This window comes from Cottoperca gobio, chromosome 8 (assembly GCF_900634415.1).
Source record: "Cottoperca gobio chromosome 8, fCotGob3.1, whole genome shotgun sequence".
Lineage (NCBI taxonomy): Eukaryota > Metazoa > Chordata > Actinopteri > Perciformes > Bovichtidae > Cottoperca > Cottoperca gobio.
In genome coordinates this window covers 4,988,161-5,008,122 of record NC_041362.1, presented here as the reverse complement: position 1 = coordinate 5,008,122, position 19,962 = coordinate 4,988,161, and the positions used below count along the sequence as shown (strand labels likewise).

The 19,962-nt window shown below is 44.3% G+C and overlaps 1 protein-coding gene across 2 annotated transcripts; it reads right to left on the bottom strand.

Moving 5' to 3' along the window:
* Positions 1 to 674: 674 nt before the first annotated feature.
* mpp3a (MAGUK p55 scaffold protein 3a) lies at positions 675 to 19,365 on the bottom strand. Of its 2 annotated transcripts, XM_029437845.1 has the most exons (20): positions 19,248 to 19,365; positions 13,378 to 13,443; positions 13,146 to 13,264; positions 12,934 to 13,011; positions 12,473 to 12,553; positions 12,181 to 12,318; positions 12,006 to 12,087; positions 10,980 to 11,065; positions 10,153 to 10,227; positions 9,761 to 9,957; positions 8,859 to 8,923; positions 7,979 to 7,999; positions 6,970 to 7,011; positions 5,649 to 5,714; positions 4,378 to 4,533; positions 4,125 to 4,205; positions 3,940 to 4,033; positions 3,471 to 3,579; positions 3,129 to 3,257; positions 675 to 2,718 (listed from the first exon to the last, which is right to left on the bottom strand). In XM_029437845.1, exons 2-20 carry the CDS (start codon positions 13,412 to 13,414, stop codon positions 2,539 to 2,541), a joined length of 1,836 nt encoding a protein of 611 aa, XP_029293705.1. In that variant the 5' UTR covers positions 13,415 to 13,443; positions 19,248 to 19,365; the 3' UTR covers positions 675 to 2,538. The 2 variants fall into 2 exon arrangements, with proteins under 2 accessions (XP_029293705.1, XP_029293706.1); XM_029437846.1 differs by lacking the exon at positions 5,649 to 5,714.
* Positions 19,366 to 19,962: the final 597 nt, after the last annotated feature.

Sequence of the window (19,962 nt, the reverse complement as noted above, 5' to 3'; positions counted from 1 at the left end):
ACAGAAACTGAACGGTAATTAAGAATTAGTGCAAGGTTTTTATTACAGGAAAATGTTAAAATGCAATATGTTATTATCTTAATGACAACAGCTATGTTATCTTTTTATAACGTGAACTCTTATCGTCCTGTATTACATCACTGACGGCTCTTGTGATGCATGGACTTCATACTTCTGCTCAAGGGATAATTGTAATGATTTTTATGAGATGGGATGATAATATACATGAGGGGTTCAACTAACACTATTAAATAATCATTAATCTGTTTGGTCTAATGAATAGAAAATAGTCTCAGGTGACGTCTTCAAATATCTTGTGTTGTACTTGTATATACTGTTGGAGCTTAATTACTAACAAAGCATATTTTATAAGCTTTTTAAATCTAACTAAGTACAACATTTCCCTCTGGAATGTAGTAGGGTAGAAAGCAACATGATGATATACCTTTTAATTGTATTCAGTTTAACAGATTCGACTTTTGTTTTCGTCTAATCTGTCACCGTGACAGTAATCTGTCCCCAGAGCAGACCACCTGGAAAACAACGCTCATGGAGATGTGACGTGCTCTTGAGGACACGAGCCGACATTTGGAACAGCTGAGAGATAAACACACATTAAACATTTTGACATTAAGATATTAGAGGAAAGAGGAATTCTTATGAAAGACCAAAGATTTGACTCGGCTAACTTTTTATTATGGCACTTTGTACAGGTCACGTTACAAACTCAACATTCTGGGTTCATACAGAACACGAAGAGAACTTTGCATCTTTGAAAAAGAAAGACGGGATCTGGAAGCTGCTTCATTTTAACCACAAACGATAAAGATGTCAGAGTGGACGTGGATCAATCATCTAATCATTTGTCCTCTACACGCAGGCAGTAAAATCTCTTTTCCTAAAGTGATTTCAGTAATAACTGCTGGGAGACCATTCTTGTTCTGTGTAAAGTTGACTTCTTAGGTTCAGCTGAAGCGAATGAAAGGCTTCTGAGTGAACTAGAAAAGTGTTTTTTTGGTACAAACTTCCCTGTTTTTGTTTGGCCAGCCCCCCCTGGCTGAGCTGCAGCAACAAAAAGGGATAATTCTGTACCACAAAAGAACAAACCCACTTGAGTTGGCGCTAAACTTTTGAATACATTTTTACACAGAATATTAGGAAGGGATGTTTTCACAACAAGTAGAGAACAAAGGGACGACTTTCACTGTGACCACAAACTCTTTCAATGTACAGGTCACCATTTTAAGACGGTCCTTTAACCTAAATGTAAAGTATGTTGCCACTAATGCAAAGGAACAAATCATCTCACTGTCATGCCTTTAATGTGTAATAGGGATGCATTTTCACTAGTTATAATCGTGAGATGTCTGTTAGTCTTCTTAAAACCCAATGTGATGTCTTCAAACTGCTTGTTTTGTCCGACTAACACTTCCAGTTTACCAGCAGATGACTTGCAATAGAGAAGCTGTAACTAGGGAACGTTTGGCATTTTTGCTTGATGACTAAATTAAAATATTACTCAATCAAAAATATTTGCTGATATCGACAAATGTTTCGACAGTTTTTTGATATCAAAGAAAACAGACATCTACCCGCCTCTACTTCTTCTTCTTCTTCTGTAGTTAAAAACAATACAGATATGTGCAAATGAACTGTACGTGAACATACACTGTGACATCCATCCACACGCACACTGTGCACGGCATTATTCTACACACAAACAGATGTGGGCTCCCAGGGATCAAAGGTAAACATGTTGCATTGAAGTGCTACGAGATCTTTCGTCGGCACACGAGGAGTTAACATTTACAATATTTACATCTGACACTAAATCAGTTTTCATGCGTTTCCTAAAAACTAACTTTTTGTAGAAAATAAAATTCTCACGTTCCATTTGGATATCATTTTAATTCCCGTCAGTGTGGAAATGATATTTAGCAAAAGGAACACATTAGTTTCAAATGGCATTCACTTATTTATCAATTTCTCCTGTTCTGCTGAATGTATGAGTGTGTTATACTGTACAGGATGCAGTAAGAATTAACAGGAAGCATTCTGCAATTGGCCTTTTTTGTAAACCTAAAAAAAACAAAAAACCCCCATGCTACTAAAGGTACTCCAACAAGAGTCACAATAAAGCTGACTGAGCAATCCTCTGAGTTGGATCCCAAACCTGCCTCGCTGTTGTGACAGTGTGAGGAATAAAACGCTTCTAAAGTTACAAACTTGCATCTGTTCCTTTCTGTCTTTTGAAGTCAATTAATAAATGAAAGCCAAACCTGAATAAATATTACTTGCAGTGACAGACAGACAGTCGATCTGCTGCAACACCCCGACAACGAGGTGTTCCTCTGACATCATCCCTTAGGTGCCTCAGTTTATGTCTGACCAGCCCTGCGTCAGTCGGAGTTCAGCAGACTCCCAAGGCTGGCCAGCAGGGCTGTTGGGGAGGGTGAAGGGGATCAGCTCATGAGGAGAGGACCGGTGCAGGATTTGGTTGGGCTGGCTGTGAAGTTCTTCTGTAAGGATGCAGGGGGTTTAGGTCCGCACCCAGTTGAGAGGCACCCAGAAGGACTCTCGCTCCAGCCTTTCCAAGATGCCTCGCAGTTCTGCACAGGCACTGGCTGAGTCCTCCTTGATCAGGACCCGGTCCACCAGGTGCCCGTACTGCTGATCGATCTGAACGGCAGACTGACGCATCTCTTGGAGGTCATCGTCCTGTGATTGTATACAGAAGGTGAGACGGGTAAAGCTGGTCATGTTTAAAGGTATTCAGATATTTCACTTAAGAAAAAGCAATTAAAGACCTTACTTAAGCAAAAGTATGTAAATATTATCAGCTTACTGTATTAGACTTTGTATGTTGTTGGTAATTGTTGCTGTATTTATTTATTTTTAGCTGTATCTCCATTTCTATCTTCCTGTAACTTGTTCTGTGTATTGAGAGAAACCTAAAACTGGAGTCAAACTCATCGTATGTTTAACTAAACTTGGCCGACACATCTGAATCATCTGACGGCTTTAAATGGATTAGGGACTTTTTTAAACCTGCAAAAGCTATATTTACTCTTTCTGAGCCACTGAATTGGGATACATCTGATATTGCCAAGAGAAAATGTAGGACTCACTGTGACGCGGCCATGCTCTCCCCCTCCTGGTGAAGTGGCAGCGCTGCGGCGACGTCTGCTCTCAGGAACTCGAGGTTTGACAAATATTACATAGGGCTTGAACTCTGCTGTCCGCAGCCTCTTCAGGGCCTGCAGTGATGGAGGATTTACGTACAATAGAGCAAACGGGACACAAATCAGACACGATAGAGAGTCAACAGTGATGCATCTGACACTTCACATAGTGAGCACATCTGATGCGACTGCACTCCTCAAACTGCTGCAGCCTGCAGGCTCTGCAGCCCATGACATGTGGATGTATATTAAACAAGAAGTGCTCAGTGGATGTAACGTGACGCTTACCTCAGGCTGCACATCCACTACACACATCTTATTCTTGGCCTGCACAGAGCGGATAGCCTCTATACTTGTGCCATACTGGTTCTCCTTGTATTCCCCGTGCTCTATGAACCTGCGGAGAAACGACAAAACTTTACCGTCTGCAGGGAATTGAAAGGTCCATGTGTAATGTCTCCGGTTGGTTGACATTAGGAGCGGCTTAAATGGCATTTTATCTGCTGCAATATATAAATCATGTTCTTGATATTTAATTCTGCAAGATTAGACTGCGTGTGAAAAACAGAAGGGATTCATTGCGTCATAGCGCCATCTCCTGGAATGTCAAGTCTGTTCAACGCTTGTGCTTCAATATCACGACAGATGACCCCCCCTTAAAGGCAATATTGTTTTAGTTCAATTAAAAAAAATGATAAAGGATATTGTTTTTATTTAGTTTATGACAATATCTTTCATCGCTTATTTTCAAACATACTTGTTGTTTAAAGCATCTGCATCAAATTGCTGTTTGGTGACAAAGTGGTACTCCACACCCTCCTTCTCGTGAGGCTTCTTGGGCCTGGTGGTATCTGCGGGGAACACACGAGAGGAATTTACTCGTGTGTGAAGTGCATCGTGGGTTCATTCATTAGCACGGTGAGTGTGTAATTGGTGACTCACGTGGTACAGCCACTGCGAAGCGGTGAGGGTTTTCAGCAATCACCCGCTGTTTGAGTTCATTGATTCGAGCTCCAAGAGATCCTTTGCAAGGTTGTGTGTTTTAAAGGAGAGAAAATAGTAAATAATCGCCTTCACATGCATCATTGTGTTGAAAAAGCTGCAAGAACTGGGTCATCAGTAGGATGCAACACATGCTTTGAGCCACATGGTGTCACCCTCATCACATGAGAGCGTTTGTGCCTCATAGTCTCACCGATAAGAACCACCAGGCGGGGCCTCTCGTTGGGCCTCTGCTGGTAGCGGGTCACCTCTTCATAAGTCATGTAGTCGCTGTCTCCAGGGTCAGAGCCCTCTCCAGAGGACCCTTGTCTGTCCTTACGACTCAGCCGGAAACTCCTCCGTAATCCAGCTACAGCGGGAGGAAGGAGGGAGGGGCAGAAAGAAAAGTCTTTTGTCAGATGTCAGGAACTTACTTACACATGATTAGATAACCTGAGTACACTACCAGGATGCAGATACAATCTTTGTGCGTTTAAAAATAAAGTTATTAGATAAGTGCAGTGAGCAAACCCAAAGACCAACCCATTAATAATCATGCATTAAAAAAACCTTTGTTAATCGTGCACAGGGATGGAAATAGCTCACTCTTATCTGAAGTGTAGATACTTGATAGTGTGAGATATTAGCTGAACTTGGAGCCAAGTATACGTCATGCTTCAAATACAAAATCACATGCAGCTAATAGTAAACGCGTTAGGTGAAGCAGAAAGCATTCCTTAAAGGAATACTTCTCCCACAGAACGACCACTAGCATGCGTCCTCGGTGAACCAGGAGAGTAACTGAAGTTTAAACTATATTAAAACAGACGCTCACACAACTCCATTAACAGTATTTACAGTTTGGACTTTGTAAGGGCAGCTGCAGTCACACTAAAGATTCAAATAAAAGCTGACTTGCAGTCGTGTGCTCAGTACTTCCCACACCCTTGAAACTCTTCACACCTGTGCAAGAAGGGTTTTAAATAATAAGGTTTTAGCGATTGTTTTGGAGTAGTGAGCATACGATGATGCTGCACGAGTTGTGTGAGAGTTTGTAAACAATGTTTTGATTAAACGTCGCCCCAATTACTTCAATTCATCAAGGATTTCTCCGTTTCTTTGGTTCTTCGCTCACCGTGGAGGCATGCGGTAAAACGAGAATTCAAAGCAACAGGCTGAGTATACAAATGATCATGTTATGGGTGAAATATTCCTTTAAATGCATTCTTACAAAAATTGATCAAAACACTTTCAGCAGTTGAAAACAGATCAAAATAGACACAGTTTTCCAACATTACGGTCCAAACAAGGCATGCTGCTCTGAACGAGGCTACAGTGCTGAGGCAGGACAGACAGGACAGCCTGGCCCTGGGAAACACCACGTCAGTAGCAGAGAGTGCCTGCGGATCAGGGTCTCCCATGGCCAGGACTGTCTGTATCCCCCGTCAGTGGTGTGTACCTGAGGGAATGAGCCGGGCACTGTACCTGAATAAAATTCCCAGGAAAACACCTGGCCACAGGAGGGCGCCACTGCTTTACACTTAGGAGAGACTATAACTGGCGTTAGAGCATCACACAACCCAGCCTCACACCTCCACACAGGGTGAACGAGCAGCAAACGTGCCTGGTTGAGTGTGCAATGCGTCCAACGCAGCAGGGCCCTCATGGGGGGGGGGGGGGGGGGGGGGGAGCAGTGCACTGGCTACAGCAGCAGGGACAGTTAGTTAGATGCAGGGCGGGAGGGAGAGGGGTTTAGGAGGATCCAAACACTGCAAGGTGGAGGGGGAGGGGAAGGGCGGAGGGGGTGAGCGGAGGGATGGAGGTGAGAGTTTTACAGCTCCAAGCAGAGTGCATGATGGGAAGTACAAATACTTTTTGAATTATGTATTTTTTTGTAACAGGGAGAAGGTGTGTTTAGATCGCTCCTTGTGCTCATCACCATTCCAGCAGTTCACAGGATGTGTGGGGGGGGGGGGGGGTAAATGGGGGTCTGAAGGAGGGTGAGGGAGGGGAGGCCGGTGGAAGGCAAGAGAGGGGTTGAGGATAAAGGGGAATAATGTATTCCCTCCGCTCTGATTTGAATTTAAAGCATCTTAGTGCAACATAAAATGCCTGAATAACATGTATAAACGCAATAAGAGTAAAAAAGAAGAAGAGTTTATGAGAAATCAAATTATCTTGACAAACAGCTCCTCTTCAACCGAAGTGAATATTCATATTCATGCTGTGCACCCGACTAAAAGACTCTTTATGCGAGCAATTATTTGGAATTTATTGTACTAAGTGTACAAATGAAGAGTCGCTCTTTACTCTACTAGTTGCACCAAAAGACAATTATTTTCAGGAAAGCTAAGAAATAATTAGAAAATGATAGACTCATAAAGCAGCACAGATTCTGAACCAATCAAATGCATCATCGCTTGGTTTAGAACGTAACAGTCTAAGTTTGTTTTGCTCCTGTGATGTCCGACACTGTAATGCATCCCTGATACTACCGACATACTTTTCTTTCACGTTTGACACAAACATTTGTAAAGTGTTTTCTACATCTGCACACATCTTCCCCCAAATAAATATGGATACCCCCATCCATCTTCCTCCTCTGGCATCGTCTTTGACCCCGTCTCTTGACCCTTCTAAATCTTCCTCTTATCCCTCAACCCCCGGCCCCAGACAGGTCAACCCTACACAAGCAGTCGTTTTGACCCCCGCCCAGAAGCACCCAGGGAACCAGCGCACAGCCAGGCCGCAGCAGGCAAAGAGCAGATAGGGAGAAGGAGGTGGAGAAAGTTGTGCACGCTCTCACCTATGTACTGTCCATTGAAATAGCCCTCACAGTCACAGTCCTCTGTAGGGAGGCAAGCAGGGAAAGAGGGGGTAAGCACAGGGTAAGAGACCTGGAAGAGTTAAGGAGTAGGGGGGAGGTGGAAGAGTTAAAGAGGGGGGCGGGTCATGGGGGCGCTGGAGAGGGCAGGCGGGGCAGACAGGCAGCAGGCAGGCAGACAGCAGGAGGCGAGAGTGGACGGGCAGCCAAGAGATAATGAAGGAACGTTGTTGGAGGCAACGGCCACCAACGAAGAAGAGATGAAAAGATTTGACATAACGAGAGGAGAGAGAGAGAGAGAGATGACTCTCCTTCATCTGGAAAGGAGCCAGCTGTGAGCCAAGTCTCTGTCACACACACACACACACACACACACACACACACACACACACACACACACACACACACACACACACACACACACACACAGTCTCAAATATAAAACCTACAAATATGCAATTACTCTGAATTCTGTCCTTTCATCTAAACTATTGTTTGGCGATATGCATTGTTTTTAGAGATAACAACAGCTGGAACTGCAGCAGAATAAAAGATGAAGGGAAACAGAACAAAAGAAAATAGGGACAGAGGATGACGCAAAAGAAAAGATGAGCTATTGTTATCTTTAACAACCTCTGCTTGGTTGGGCTAAAGTCTTCGGGGATGCTGTTCTGTCTGCACATCACCTGGTACAACACACACACACACACACACACGCACACGCACACGCACACGCACGGCACAGAATCTCTATTCTAGTCTGGTGCACTAACAACAGGAGGGGAGGCATTAAGCTGGAAGCAGTAGAAATCCCAAATGGGCACCCTACTAGCACACACACACACACACGCACACACACACTCTGAAGGTTTGAGGCCTCTGTGAACATTTTACTATGTGTGTGTGTGTGTGTGTGTGTGTGTGTGTGTGTGTGTGTGTGTGTGTGTGTGTGTGTGTGATGGATCATGTGTGTTGCTGCACATGTACCCACCTTTATCACATCCTTGGTCATCTGATACAGTTTGCAACAAGGAGACACAGAGTGTAAAACATTACAACGGGGAAAGCTAAACGTTGCAGATAAGAGAACGAGATTTGGAAATTTATGAGATGAGGATTTAACATTTGAAGAGATTTATCGCCGCCGTCAATGACGTCACAGAGAAGAGGGGTAAAGAGCCCCCGCTGGGATTTAGGGGAATTAATCAGAGAGCTGGAGGAGCGTGGAGGGAGGCCGAGACCGAAGAGTCCCCGCAGGCTCGCTGCTGCGTGGCGTAGCAGGGCTAGCTGCCATGCTGCTAAGCTCTTGTTGTCTCCCCTTGGCTCAGGCCTAATCGGATCGCTTGCAGCTTACGTGCCACGAAGAGCCACCACTCACATTACACACTCACCTGGCGGTTTACACGCCGCCGCTATAGTATCAAGTGAGAAAGTGAGACGTGTAATGTATTGTTGAGGCTTTGTTTCTCAGTGGCCGCAGCTTGTAACGCTTGTCTGGTTCGACTTAAGCTGCTCGCTGGCCAGATGGACGAACATGAAAGAGATTAATTCATATCTGTGATCTCTCCCTCAGTCTGTGCCCCTCCAACTCTCTCACCCCTTTTTAAAAACGCTTTCTACACAGCAGCATGGAGAGGACAGACAACGAATACTAATGCCTCTGAGAATGCCAATTACCAGCACAAAAGGTCAATAGAAGTCAACGAAAACATTCTGCATTTATCCAGCGGAGATGTAATTGTCCTATAATGACAGTGACCGAGTACATTAGTGGAGAGGAAGGAGAGCTGATAGTGAGAGATGCAGGTAGTAAACTGTGATGATGAAATAATGCTGAGGATGCAGTGGAGTCCTGGGAAGCAGAAACTTACAGACAGGCTTTTTAGGGGATTTTGGATTCGGGAGTGTGCCCATTTTCGTCCTGTAGGCCAGTCGCCTGGAGAAATGTGCAGCAGAACAAAGAGCCGGAGAGGATGGAGGCAGGAAGAGAATCATCAGGTCAGAAATACACAGTAAGCAAAAAGGTGAGGAGGGGATGTTAGAAAGGTGGAACAAAAGATTTGAACATGAAAGAGAGAGGAACACTGATGGACAGATTATGAGCCTGGACTCAAATATGTAAAAGGTCCCCCGCCGCTCCTACATAAGAGGAAACTGAGAGACACTAAAGAACTACTAAAAATACAATCGTTTAGTTTGTCTTTGGTGTCGTCTCCATCTATCTGTGTTCTGTTTACATCCCTTCGCGGCCATTTTAGTGACTTTCCAACGATAAATATTTGCAGTCACTTCGCGCAGAGGCTGTGTGCGGCCGCTTCAGTAATCCATCCATGACGACGTGTTGTCCGTTACTAACCAGACCGAAGCTTATGCTGCTTGTGTTGTTGTTAGTTCAGCAGAAATATGTTATTTCATCCTAAACATCCATCTAACCTACAAAACCCAGCATGTAGGCTTTTCCGAGCCGGGTTAGCACTTTGACCTGCGTCTTTCTCTGTGTTTAAACTCTATTTATTAATCCAACAGACGCTGCGGTGTTTGGCAGGGATCTCCCAGCCAGCTGAGATCATCTTACCGACGGATTATGACACTAACAGTATCAGCATGCGGCCTATTCAAGGCCGTGATTCGATTTATTTATTTTCCACACTGCTTTGATGCTCCATCTAATCATAGTTGACCCTTCAAAGTGGAACACATGAAGCGTACAGTCCTGATCTCTTTACACCAGACACATGATGTGACACCCGTCTCCTCGGGGGGGTGCTCTCACCTCTCCTGGAACAGTTTGGACGGGATGAGTCCGGCCCGCAGGTTGCTGTCTCCCACACGCTTGGCCTGCCACCACGTGTGGTCGTCTTGCGTCACGACCTGCAGGATGTCTCCCCGCTTGAAGGGAAGTCCCGCTTCTTGGCACGGCGTCGCTTTGTCTTCCAGTGGGATGTAGTCAAACAAGGCTCTCATGTACACCTGGAATCAAAAACCAGAAGCAACATATTTAGTATTGTGAATAAACATGAAGCTGTTAACCTGACTCGTTTGATTAAAAGGTAAAAAGATGAGAATGTTTTTAATCAATGGCTTTGAATTTAAATGATTTCCCCCGTCAACCCTCCTCCACTGTTTCCTCTCAGCGGTCACGCTGTCACTCAGGCTCCATCTCACCTTGCTGTCCTTCAGGCGGTCCTCTTCTTTGATGGCAGGGATTATCTTTAGAGTGATGGAGCCCTGGGACTGGGACTAGATCACAAATAGACAGAGAAAGGGAAAGAGGAGTGTGACTGCACACTCAAATTAAAGTATACTTCACTCGAAAGGCTCCAGGAGGTGGATTTGACTTTTAATAATAAATAGATCAAAGATGGACAGAACATGTTGGGTGATGATTTCCTTCTATCGGGATCCTAAAGACTCTTTTGAGTTTATAATTACTCATCACGATACAGTATTTAACACTGCTTATCCGTACGCGCAGAGCATTTCCTCTTTCATCCTAAAGAAACTTTTTATATCGTGCAACTAAATGAATCTGTTTAATTTACTGCCATGTAGTAACAACTAATAGTTGAAAAAGTTCCGTTTTATATTTTTATTGGGCGTAAAATAGGGCTTTCATGATTTCAGATTTCCACTACATGATTATCGAGGGCAAAACAATTCATAATAACTATATGATCCTGTTAGCTATAGAAATTCTCTTAATTAATGGTGATGGCATAAAATACACCAAAACTATCTTGAAAACAAGCAATTTGGATTGAAAAAGTCCTGATTTCAATGTTTTGATGCATCTTTTATAATAATTAATTACTTATTGTATTCTTTTGAATATAAAATTGCTTAAAAGTGCAAAAAATTGGCTAAATTTCATTATATTGTTATAGAATTACAAATGTATACATGGTTAATCAGGAAATACATTTTTGTACCTAGTATCATTTCCACTTGCCAATCTAATACCAGCTTTTCTTTAAATGTACAGTCGGCCTCACCAGCAGCTGACTGATCTCATCAGGCCTTTTGTGGATCACAGAGACTCCGTTGACCTCCCTGAGTTCATCTCCCACATGCACCAAACCTGTGAGGACGAGAGTATGAAGTATGAAGACGGCCGGAGCCTTGCAGAAACATCGAAGACAATAAAAGAGTCTTCTCTGGGGCTTCTTAACATCAGATCCACAGACGCGAGCCACGTCTGTCATCGGCTGCGATCTACTTAGCTGCAGCCACAACAATGAAATCAAACCTGAGAGAAGTCAGATCGCTACGCGTTCCCCTCGGGGGCGTGAGACGCACACAGCAGACACGCTATTGGCTAATCAATACTCGTATAATGTATGCATTTACAAAGATTCTAACTCTCTCGACAGCTTCTGTCTCCACACTGACGAGAGCTTCCCCATCGCTTGACGCAGCGAGAAAACGCAGGAAGACATAAATGATTAATGGATGCAAACCACTGATTGGTTTACTTTCCCAGCATGCATTTTTCCAATGCTAACAGACACACATACACCTGCATGCGGTTGATATTTCCATGGTAACGCCCATGAAAGGATCTTTGCTGAGTCTATATTGTGCGATTGATTCTCTGGGGACTCGTGGAGAGCTTTGGGCTGCAACAACAACAACCGCACTCCCTTTCATTATTCTCCTCCTGCTGCATGTCTCTCACCGTCATTACACCGTGAGCTTTTGACTTGTTGTCCCACACACATATGGTTTTTCTTTGCGTCAGTTAAAGTCCTTTTCAATGGTTGCAAGAAGGCACATGCTGTCACACTGGTTTTAAGACGAGGAGCCTCCTGAGCAGCGACCTGGTAGCTCATCTTCCTGAGGGCTTTGCTACATTACTGCAACGTCCTGGCTCTCTGCAATGCGGGAACTTTTTTTTGCATATTATCCCTTCTTTTTTTTTTTACGAGTCTTTTCTATTTCTTTAAATATTCAGCAATAGCAAAAAATGACCAAAAATGTATATTTAACATGAGCAGTTCCTCGGGTTGGAAACAATTTACCGCTTCGGTCAGCTGCTCCTCCTCTCATGATCCGAGCCACGATCACCACCCCAGTGGCTTCATCCCGCCTGATGGTGGCTCCCTGGAGATCAGATCAGACAAGATCATTAACAGAAAAGTCCCTTAATCTCTTCCTCTTACATCTACCTCTCCACGCTCAACCTTCACAGCTCACCAGAGGTTCTTTGTTCTTCACTAGCCGGACAATCTTCACAGACTCTTCCTCCAGCTCATCCTCAAAATCATCCGGCAGCGGCGGTAGCACGGGATCGAAGTTCTTCTGTGCGACGGTGTCATGCACCGAGAGAACGGCCTGATGGGAGAGAAGACAGACGTGCTGAGAATACGGTGCTGATGCTGAGCTGCACTCAGAGCCTGATTTCTGCAAACAGCTCAAGAGATGAATTTCTGGGCAAAGAAAATGGCTGCAATAATATCCACTAGTGCTACTTGTCTCTCGTGTGCACCTTGAGATGAGGTGACGTCAGCAGGAGCAGCAGCTCCTTCTCCTCGGTGCTCATCGGTCCGCTCTGCAGCTCCTCTGCCACCTGCCAATCACAAAACACACATGAGCCCTGACCTGGTTTGAACCCGCGCCTGCGCATTTATAATGCACGCTGCAGTTTACCGTAGAATAAATGCAGATAGATACACAACAGACACGCACACAGAGTAAGATAAGTAGTGGCTAAGGTCAGCAGTTTCCCCCCGCTGGTAACTGGTGAGAGCGAGAGAGCAGCAGGATATGGAGTTTCATTAGATGCGCTTCAGGATGATTCAGCACTTTGAGAACATTAAAATTCACTTTTGATACCTACATTGCTTCTCGGTCGGAGCTAACTCATTGTGACTGACTGCTGTGCCCAGGTGGAAAAGTAATTTAGGGTGTGTGTGTGTGTGTGTGTGTGTGTGTGTGTGATGAACTTACATCTTCTGCCAGAGAAGAGGCACTGTGAAGGACCGGTATTGGACTCTGTCTCTCATACTGTCTCAACTTCTCATGAATCTGCAACACAAACACATGAAGACTCTTTCAGACTCTCTTTATACAATCCACATGTTCTACAATTGTGTACGTAAATGCAACTGTACACAGCTGCTTCTTACATCTACATGTCTATAACATTAACACTTCCTCACCTTCATGAGGTATCCCAAGCTCCTCTCACTGAAGACGTCTTTGAGGAAGACCATGTCCTCTTTGTGATTGGCATCGGGCCGCAGCTGAGAGGTCAGCAGGGCCAACGTTTCATGTAGCCCTACAGAGCAGAGGAATAAGAAACAACAGTAATTAACATGAACAGATGGAGCACAGCAAGCTTCGAGCAGTATGGGACAGTATGTGTTGAGCGTCTGTGCCAAGTCATCTCACCCGCTCCTGCTGTGAGGACCGGCATGGCTTCTTTCATGGGTCAGTGAGGTGAGGAGCGGAGGAAACCTGCAGGGAGGAGAGAGAGAGAGGAATTATTACCAACATCTCCATACGGATGCTTTCGGTTTTCTAAGAGGATGTTCTCGTAAATAGCAAAAGGAAAATGGAAGGGTATTGGTGTTTGTGTGTAATTACAGTCGTATATCATCTCCTTGTAGGCTTCATGCAGTAAATCCAGGATGCATTTCTTTCCATTTGCAGTGCGGTAACCTCTTCTGTGAACGTTAGGTGTGTACGTGCGAGTCTGATGGCATCATAGAGACGCACCAGTAAGATAAACAGCCACTGCTGGTACTATTAATCACAGCGAGTGTAACCGGGCCCCGTGAGCTTTGTGTTGGTGTGTAAGAGAGCAGAGTGGGATCATCTGGCACAAACCTCTATGCAATAACTACGCCTGTAACAAGCGGCGGCGTTGAAGATTAATTCATAACGTTAGAATGCTGTGCGTGTCTTTTCGTTCTGTTTAACGGGGCATTTCTGTACAGTCGCAGATAAAGATGAGGCTACACTAATATTATTCCAGCGGCGGCTGCGTAGGATTGTTTCTGACGTGTGTGTGCTCCAAACGTTTCCAATTCCTCCAGAGAGATGCAAAGCACAGAATCTATTATAAAATAGATGCTAAAATGTTATTCATATGTGTTGCTTATATTATATAGATTCATATATTGTTGTAAAACAGTTTGCTCCTGTGTTATCGGGCGGTTAGGCTGCAATCTAATGCAATATGATTTAAAAAAAGAAAACAGGGTGTTGAAGTCATAGAAAATGACAGATTCAAAGCTTCATTTGAAACCTGAACAGAACCTCTAAATGACATTTGTTATAAACCTGGAAATAACTAAAGCACTGCGTCACTCAGCGATATGACAAACTGAACTCTTGTATAACTAACATCTGATTAATCTATAGGATGTATGCTCTCTCACATGCAACTACATTACAGTACATTACAGTATACAGTACACTTCATAGTTGCATCCTCAGAAAATCCTTTTAAGTCTTCATAATGGACTAAATTACATTTTATTTTGCAGCATACACTGTACAATCACTTTCCTCATGCATCTGCACATGTGGCAGATCTAAGAGGAACTTAAAGATACAGTCGGCTGAAGTACTGCTGGATTATTGCAGCCCCTACCGATCAATATCCCTGTCACTCCACTCAATACTCTCCATACTTCCTGCCGCTGGGAGCACAAGTCAATAACATAAAGCACAGACTCCATCATATCCCGCTATGATCCCGTAACACAACGGCAGCAAAACAGAGAAATGCAGCAAACTCAAAACAACGCAGCAAAGCTGCACCAAAGAGCATTAACGTGTCTGACTGTGGTCGCGTCGGGAAGCATGTATTGAATAAGTAGTTAACTAACAGTAGATCATTTTTCAAAGATATGACATCTACTTATTACATTGATGTATTTACTCTGGTGAAATATTGGCAAATTGTATCTCAGACTGTTAAGAAAAGAGGCTTAACCTGTCTCGCAGTGATGCGCTCAGCGGCTTTGTAAAATAAACACAAGCCTTATAAGGGATGCATTCAGTGCAGGGATGTACATGTGCCATGAGGATGCATCCTATATCAGTACACAACTGTAGATTTGTAGTGTTTAGTGGCACTTTGTGAGCAGTTACTGCAGGAACATATCAAATCCATGTGGAAACACAGACTGGTTGTTACAGGAAGAGACCGTGAGGCTAACAACTGACCCTATCATCGCCATCTGAATGAAAAGCAGAAATGCAACACTAAACCGGCTTGTGAACGCTTCAAATATTACAAGCTATGATTAATGTGCAGACGGGAGAAACAGGCGTGTAGCAGTGGCGTGAAAGCATCTTACAGTCAGCAACACGCAGACGGTAAGATGATCAGATACAAGATACAGATACTGGCAAATGGCCAGGACACGAACAGGGCGGGAAACAACTGCTTTATTTTGGAGCTCATGTGAAGCAGCTGTGCAGGTCGGTCAGGTTATCCCGCACAGTTCATCGAGATGGGTGACGGGATCGGGGGTGGGGGTGGGGGGGTGAAGTCAGAAATTCCTCCAAACATGGCAGCTTCAAGGCAAAAAGGTTGCACTTATTATGCATCTTTTTAAGCTCGCTGGTGAGAAAGCTAAAGTACGTCAGTCTACATTTGACTCTCGTGTCTATATATTGCAAGATTGCACTTTTTGGCCCTCCTGCTTGGCCCTAAGTACTTCTGAAACGTATCCGTGTACTTTGACGGTACATAATGAGAATAACTAGACAGCAATGAGCTCATGAATAATGAACAGAGGATGTTACAGAGCCAGAGAGAGGGATGAGGAGAGGATGAGGAGAAGATGAGGAGAAGATGAGGAGGGAGGCAGCACTTCTTTCTTGCCTTTGTTCTGTCAGGAGAATCAGTGGGATGAACAAACAAGAGACATTCTCTTTATTCTCAAGTGTGTCAGTTGGGATTTTCTCCACATAACCTCACTATATTTAACTCAGAGAGCAGGAGAAACATTATCATACAGCGTCTCTGCTTCACTCTGTGTATCAATATTCACTTATGTCACCAACGACCGTCTTCAGTAAAGAAACCCTTTACAAGTATATGTATGTATTTATATGACTCTGTAAAGGACTGTAGGTCTCTGAGCTTCTGATGACTTGGGATGATTTGGAGAAAACAAAAGCTACTGAAGAGAAAATAATGTTAATTCATGTTTAGCTCTGAATATTCAAACGTCAGTTGGATGCGTTTAGAAATGGCAGCGTTTAAAACAACCTAAAGAGTTGTTGATTACATCTCCCTCCGCAGCAGTCCAGTCAGCTACCAGTCTTGGGAGAATGACATCATCCTCTGAGCTTACACTGACGTGGTGATGTCATCAGAGAGAGGCATTGTGGGAGCACTTCTGAGTGGGTCCCATGGGGGGGGCCTGGGACCAGAGGAAGACGGGGATGGACGGAGGGTAATAGTGAGTGACTCTTTTCATTTGGGGGAAAAAAAAATGTTGATTTCATTAATGCAAAGTTTTAAGTTTTAAAATCTGCATTTGTAATTTGATGGACGCCTTCATCTGCCATTATCCTCTCTCTTGGACTCTGCAGATGTCTGTTCCCATAAAGTTAATCAGCAACACACATTTGTGCACCAACATTCACCAAAGTTCAAATCCACGCAAAAGCTCCACATAGATTCATATTCAATTTTACACAAAGTCTGCTTACAGGTCTTGGGGAGTACTGCTGCATGTGTGGAGTGGAGTTAGACAGACGTGCGCTGCTCATCTCTGCTTGAGGCAAATCTAGGACCAAACTGCTGGTGGTAGAGTTGCATTTTGGGTAATGTAGTCACCAGGTTTTGACAAGAAAGAAGAATGTGTGGAATATATATTTGACAAAACTGTTGATTGTGCTGCACGCTCTGTTTTAGACTGTCCATCATGAGTCCAACAATATTACGGGAGTGCAATTCAAAATGTATTTTGAGTTTTGTACCTTTTATTTAAACTTTGACCAGATGCTCCTGGCTCACACGGGCCTTCAGAAAGCACCACACTCCTGCGATCACTACAAACATCAGATCACCAAAACGTCACTGATCCATAAATAGACACAAACACACTTTCTGCATTTCATCCCAGCAAAAAAAAAACAAAATGACATTTTCAGTTCAAATCTAGTTAAGAGCTTAGCTGCAGATCACGCAAACACGATGGAGCCTCGGTGAGGTCAGAAGAAGTCAGCTGATCAGATAACAGCCTTCGTCATATAACGTTCATCTAGACACATTTAGCTTAAAATGCCGACGGATCAGCCGTCACCGTCACCGCAATAACAACATGATCCCGTGTTAAATAAGTGAAATCTGTTTCTATTCACGGTCTTGTTGTCCCCGATTCATCTTTTCCTTTGTCCCACTCGCACGCGCTTTATTCTCCTGCTTTTTATCCACGAGCTCTGGAGGTGGCGTGACGTCAGCAGCTTTAGCAGAGCATCGGTCGGCCCTCACAGCGCTCAACACACTGCCAAGAGTTTCATCAGGTTCTTCCAAAATCCCTTTGATGCTTCATCCAGTAAGACCTGAGCCAGAACAGCTTCTGAAGATACTACAGAGCAGCCGCTGCTGTATGCTGAGCAAGTGTGTGGGTGTTCCTTTTTTCTCAACTAAACATTGTTTTTCATCCTTAATCTGTGCAATTCATGGATTCATTTTATACGCAAAAATGTCAGACAATTGCGGAAAATGTCCAACTTCAATGATATTCAATTTACAACTATATAACATATAATTAAAAGGTAGCACATCCTCACATTGGAGAATGTTTGAAATGAGTCATTCAGGTACTTGTTCCCGAGTATGTTGCAAGATTAATTAGGATTGTATTAATACATAAATAACTACACGTTGAGAGTGAATGAAAAACTAGTCAGGTAGCTATTTTAATATGTATTTATCACGTTTGGCTAAACTAACATGATAAACATGGTTTAGAAAGAGCAGCGGTCTCAAATATGTTGTTGTCGCTCTGTTACACGATCATCTGACTCCCATTATACTACGGCTGCTAGAGGGCTTCGTTTAGAGGGCATTGTTTATGTTCTGCAAGAATATGCCTCGGCAGCCCTCAATCGAAAAGATGCTACCACACCAAATGTGCCATCTGGAAGGGTTATCGTGAAGCCTGTGAGGGCGCAGGGATCACCAGAGACACCCCCTCAGTTAGAACATCTCTTTATTAAAATGCATCGTCTACAATGCTGAGAAAACGCTTTGGCATCGAGACGCTAGAACAACAAATGCTCAAATCAAGCCGTTCGCAGGCAGGCTGCATCTCAGAGACTGTTTCACTTTGCCAGATGACGATGGGTCGACCCTGCTCCTGACGGAGCGACATGCTTTTACAATATGGAGGAGGATATTATTTCTGTATCAGTCACCAAACGGCGAAGAGGAGCAGATCCATACATGTCAGATATACGTGCAGGGAGCAGAAGGCGGGATGAGTATTTGGCACTGCAGCCTTGTGTACTAAAGCATTTCTCCACATGCATGTACTGACACACACACACACACACACACACACACACACACACACACACACACACACACACACACACACACACACACAGTGACAACATCTTGGACAGTACATGATCGAGTGTCTTAGCTCGACTCCTCACTGCCTCAAGAATGAACATCGTTCACACACAGCTAATCCACTGCCCTGACAATAATGGAGGCAACGCTAAGCATGTTTGGCATCCAACATGCCTTACACACACACACACACACACACACACACACACACACACACACACACACACACACACACACACACACACACACACACACACACACACTCTCTCAGAGGCTGGGTGTGGTCCGACAGAAACTTCTATCATCTCCAACATGGAGGGAAAACTACTGATGTTGACAGCTGCCACACTCTTCCACACTGTCACTCAAATGCACCACCCCCTCCCCAATCCCCGTACCCCCACCCCTCACTGCTACACAGCAAAGCACAGGGAGATGTTTATTCCCCTCCGTTTCCCCTCCTCTCTTTCTCTCTATTCCTACTTCCTCATGTCTGTGGAGCATAATGCCGGCCCACCATCCCTCCCCTCCCTCCCTCCCTCTTTCTCTCTCCTCCATCTCTGCATCCCTCTGCAGTGCTACAGCGCTCTGCTCTCCCCACATACAGCGTGCCGTCAGCTGGCAGACAGAGCAAGAAAAGGAAAACACACACTGGATGGATATCAGCGCATCAGATACACCGTGTTCACACGGGTAACAAAGGCCTTCTTACCTTCTCTTCTCTCTGCGTCTCCTCCTCTCTCGCTCTCTCTCTGCGTTTGTGTCCCTCTTGACTGCAGCCACACTGTTTCTCTCGCTCTGATTCCTCCTCCTCCTTCCTTCTTCGTCCTCCTCCTCCTCTGTTCTGCTGCTCTCACAAACCTGCTGCCGCTGAGTGTCCGCCTCTTCCCCTCTCTTTCTCCCTCTCTCAGCCCCTCCCCTAACCACCCTCCTCCTCCTCCTCCTCCTCCTCCTCCTCTTTACATCTCTGATGCTCTCTCTGGTCACATCAGTGGATGATGAAGAAGGCTATAGAAGGGGCTGAAATGTTGTATTTTGCTGCAAGATTCTGTATCTCCAGTTTGTGCATCTCATGTGTTACAAAGTAAGAATTACAAATTGATCCTACAGTTGAATCAACACCCGTCTAAAACATTACAACCTTCATGAAGGAAGGATTTACTGCAGCACTGTGCATGCGACAACCATGACAAACAACATTAAAGCTGCACTAATCGATATGTTCATATAAACAATGGATCAAACGACTGCACATGGCTGGAATCACTCATAGGTATATATCATCCCATCGTTGTATTATTATTTTAGCATCTCTTAGCTTACGCTTTTGGTTAACCAGCTTACAACTTCATCGTTTAGGTTTCAGCTGCAGCAGGCATCCAAACAGCTCTGATAAACCCACTGTGCACGACCTGCCCAGCGCCTAG

What these genes read in the sequence shown, in the direction of transcription:
- mpp3a (XM_029437845.1), bottom strand. Translation starts at nt 13,414, where the DNA reads ATGAAAGAAGCCATGCCGGTCCTCACAGCAGGAGCGG. An exon ending in TCCAAACTGTTCCAGGAGAG is followed by an intron (nt 8,924 to 9,760) that starts GTGAGAGCACCC and finishes ACATTTCTCCAG; the next exon opens with GCGACTGGCCTACAGGACGA. An exon ending in TGACCAAGGATGTGATAAAG is followed by an intron (nt 7,012 to 7,978) that starts GTGGGTACATGT and finishes GCCTCCCTACAG; the next exon opens with AGGACTGTGACTGTGAGGGC.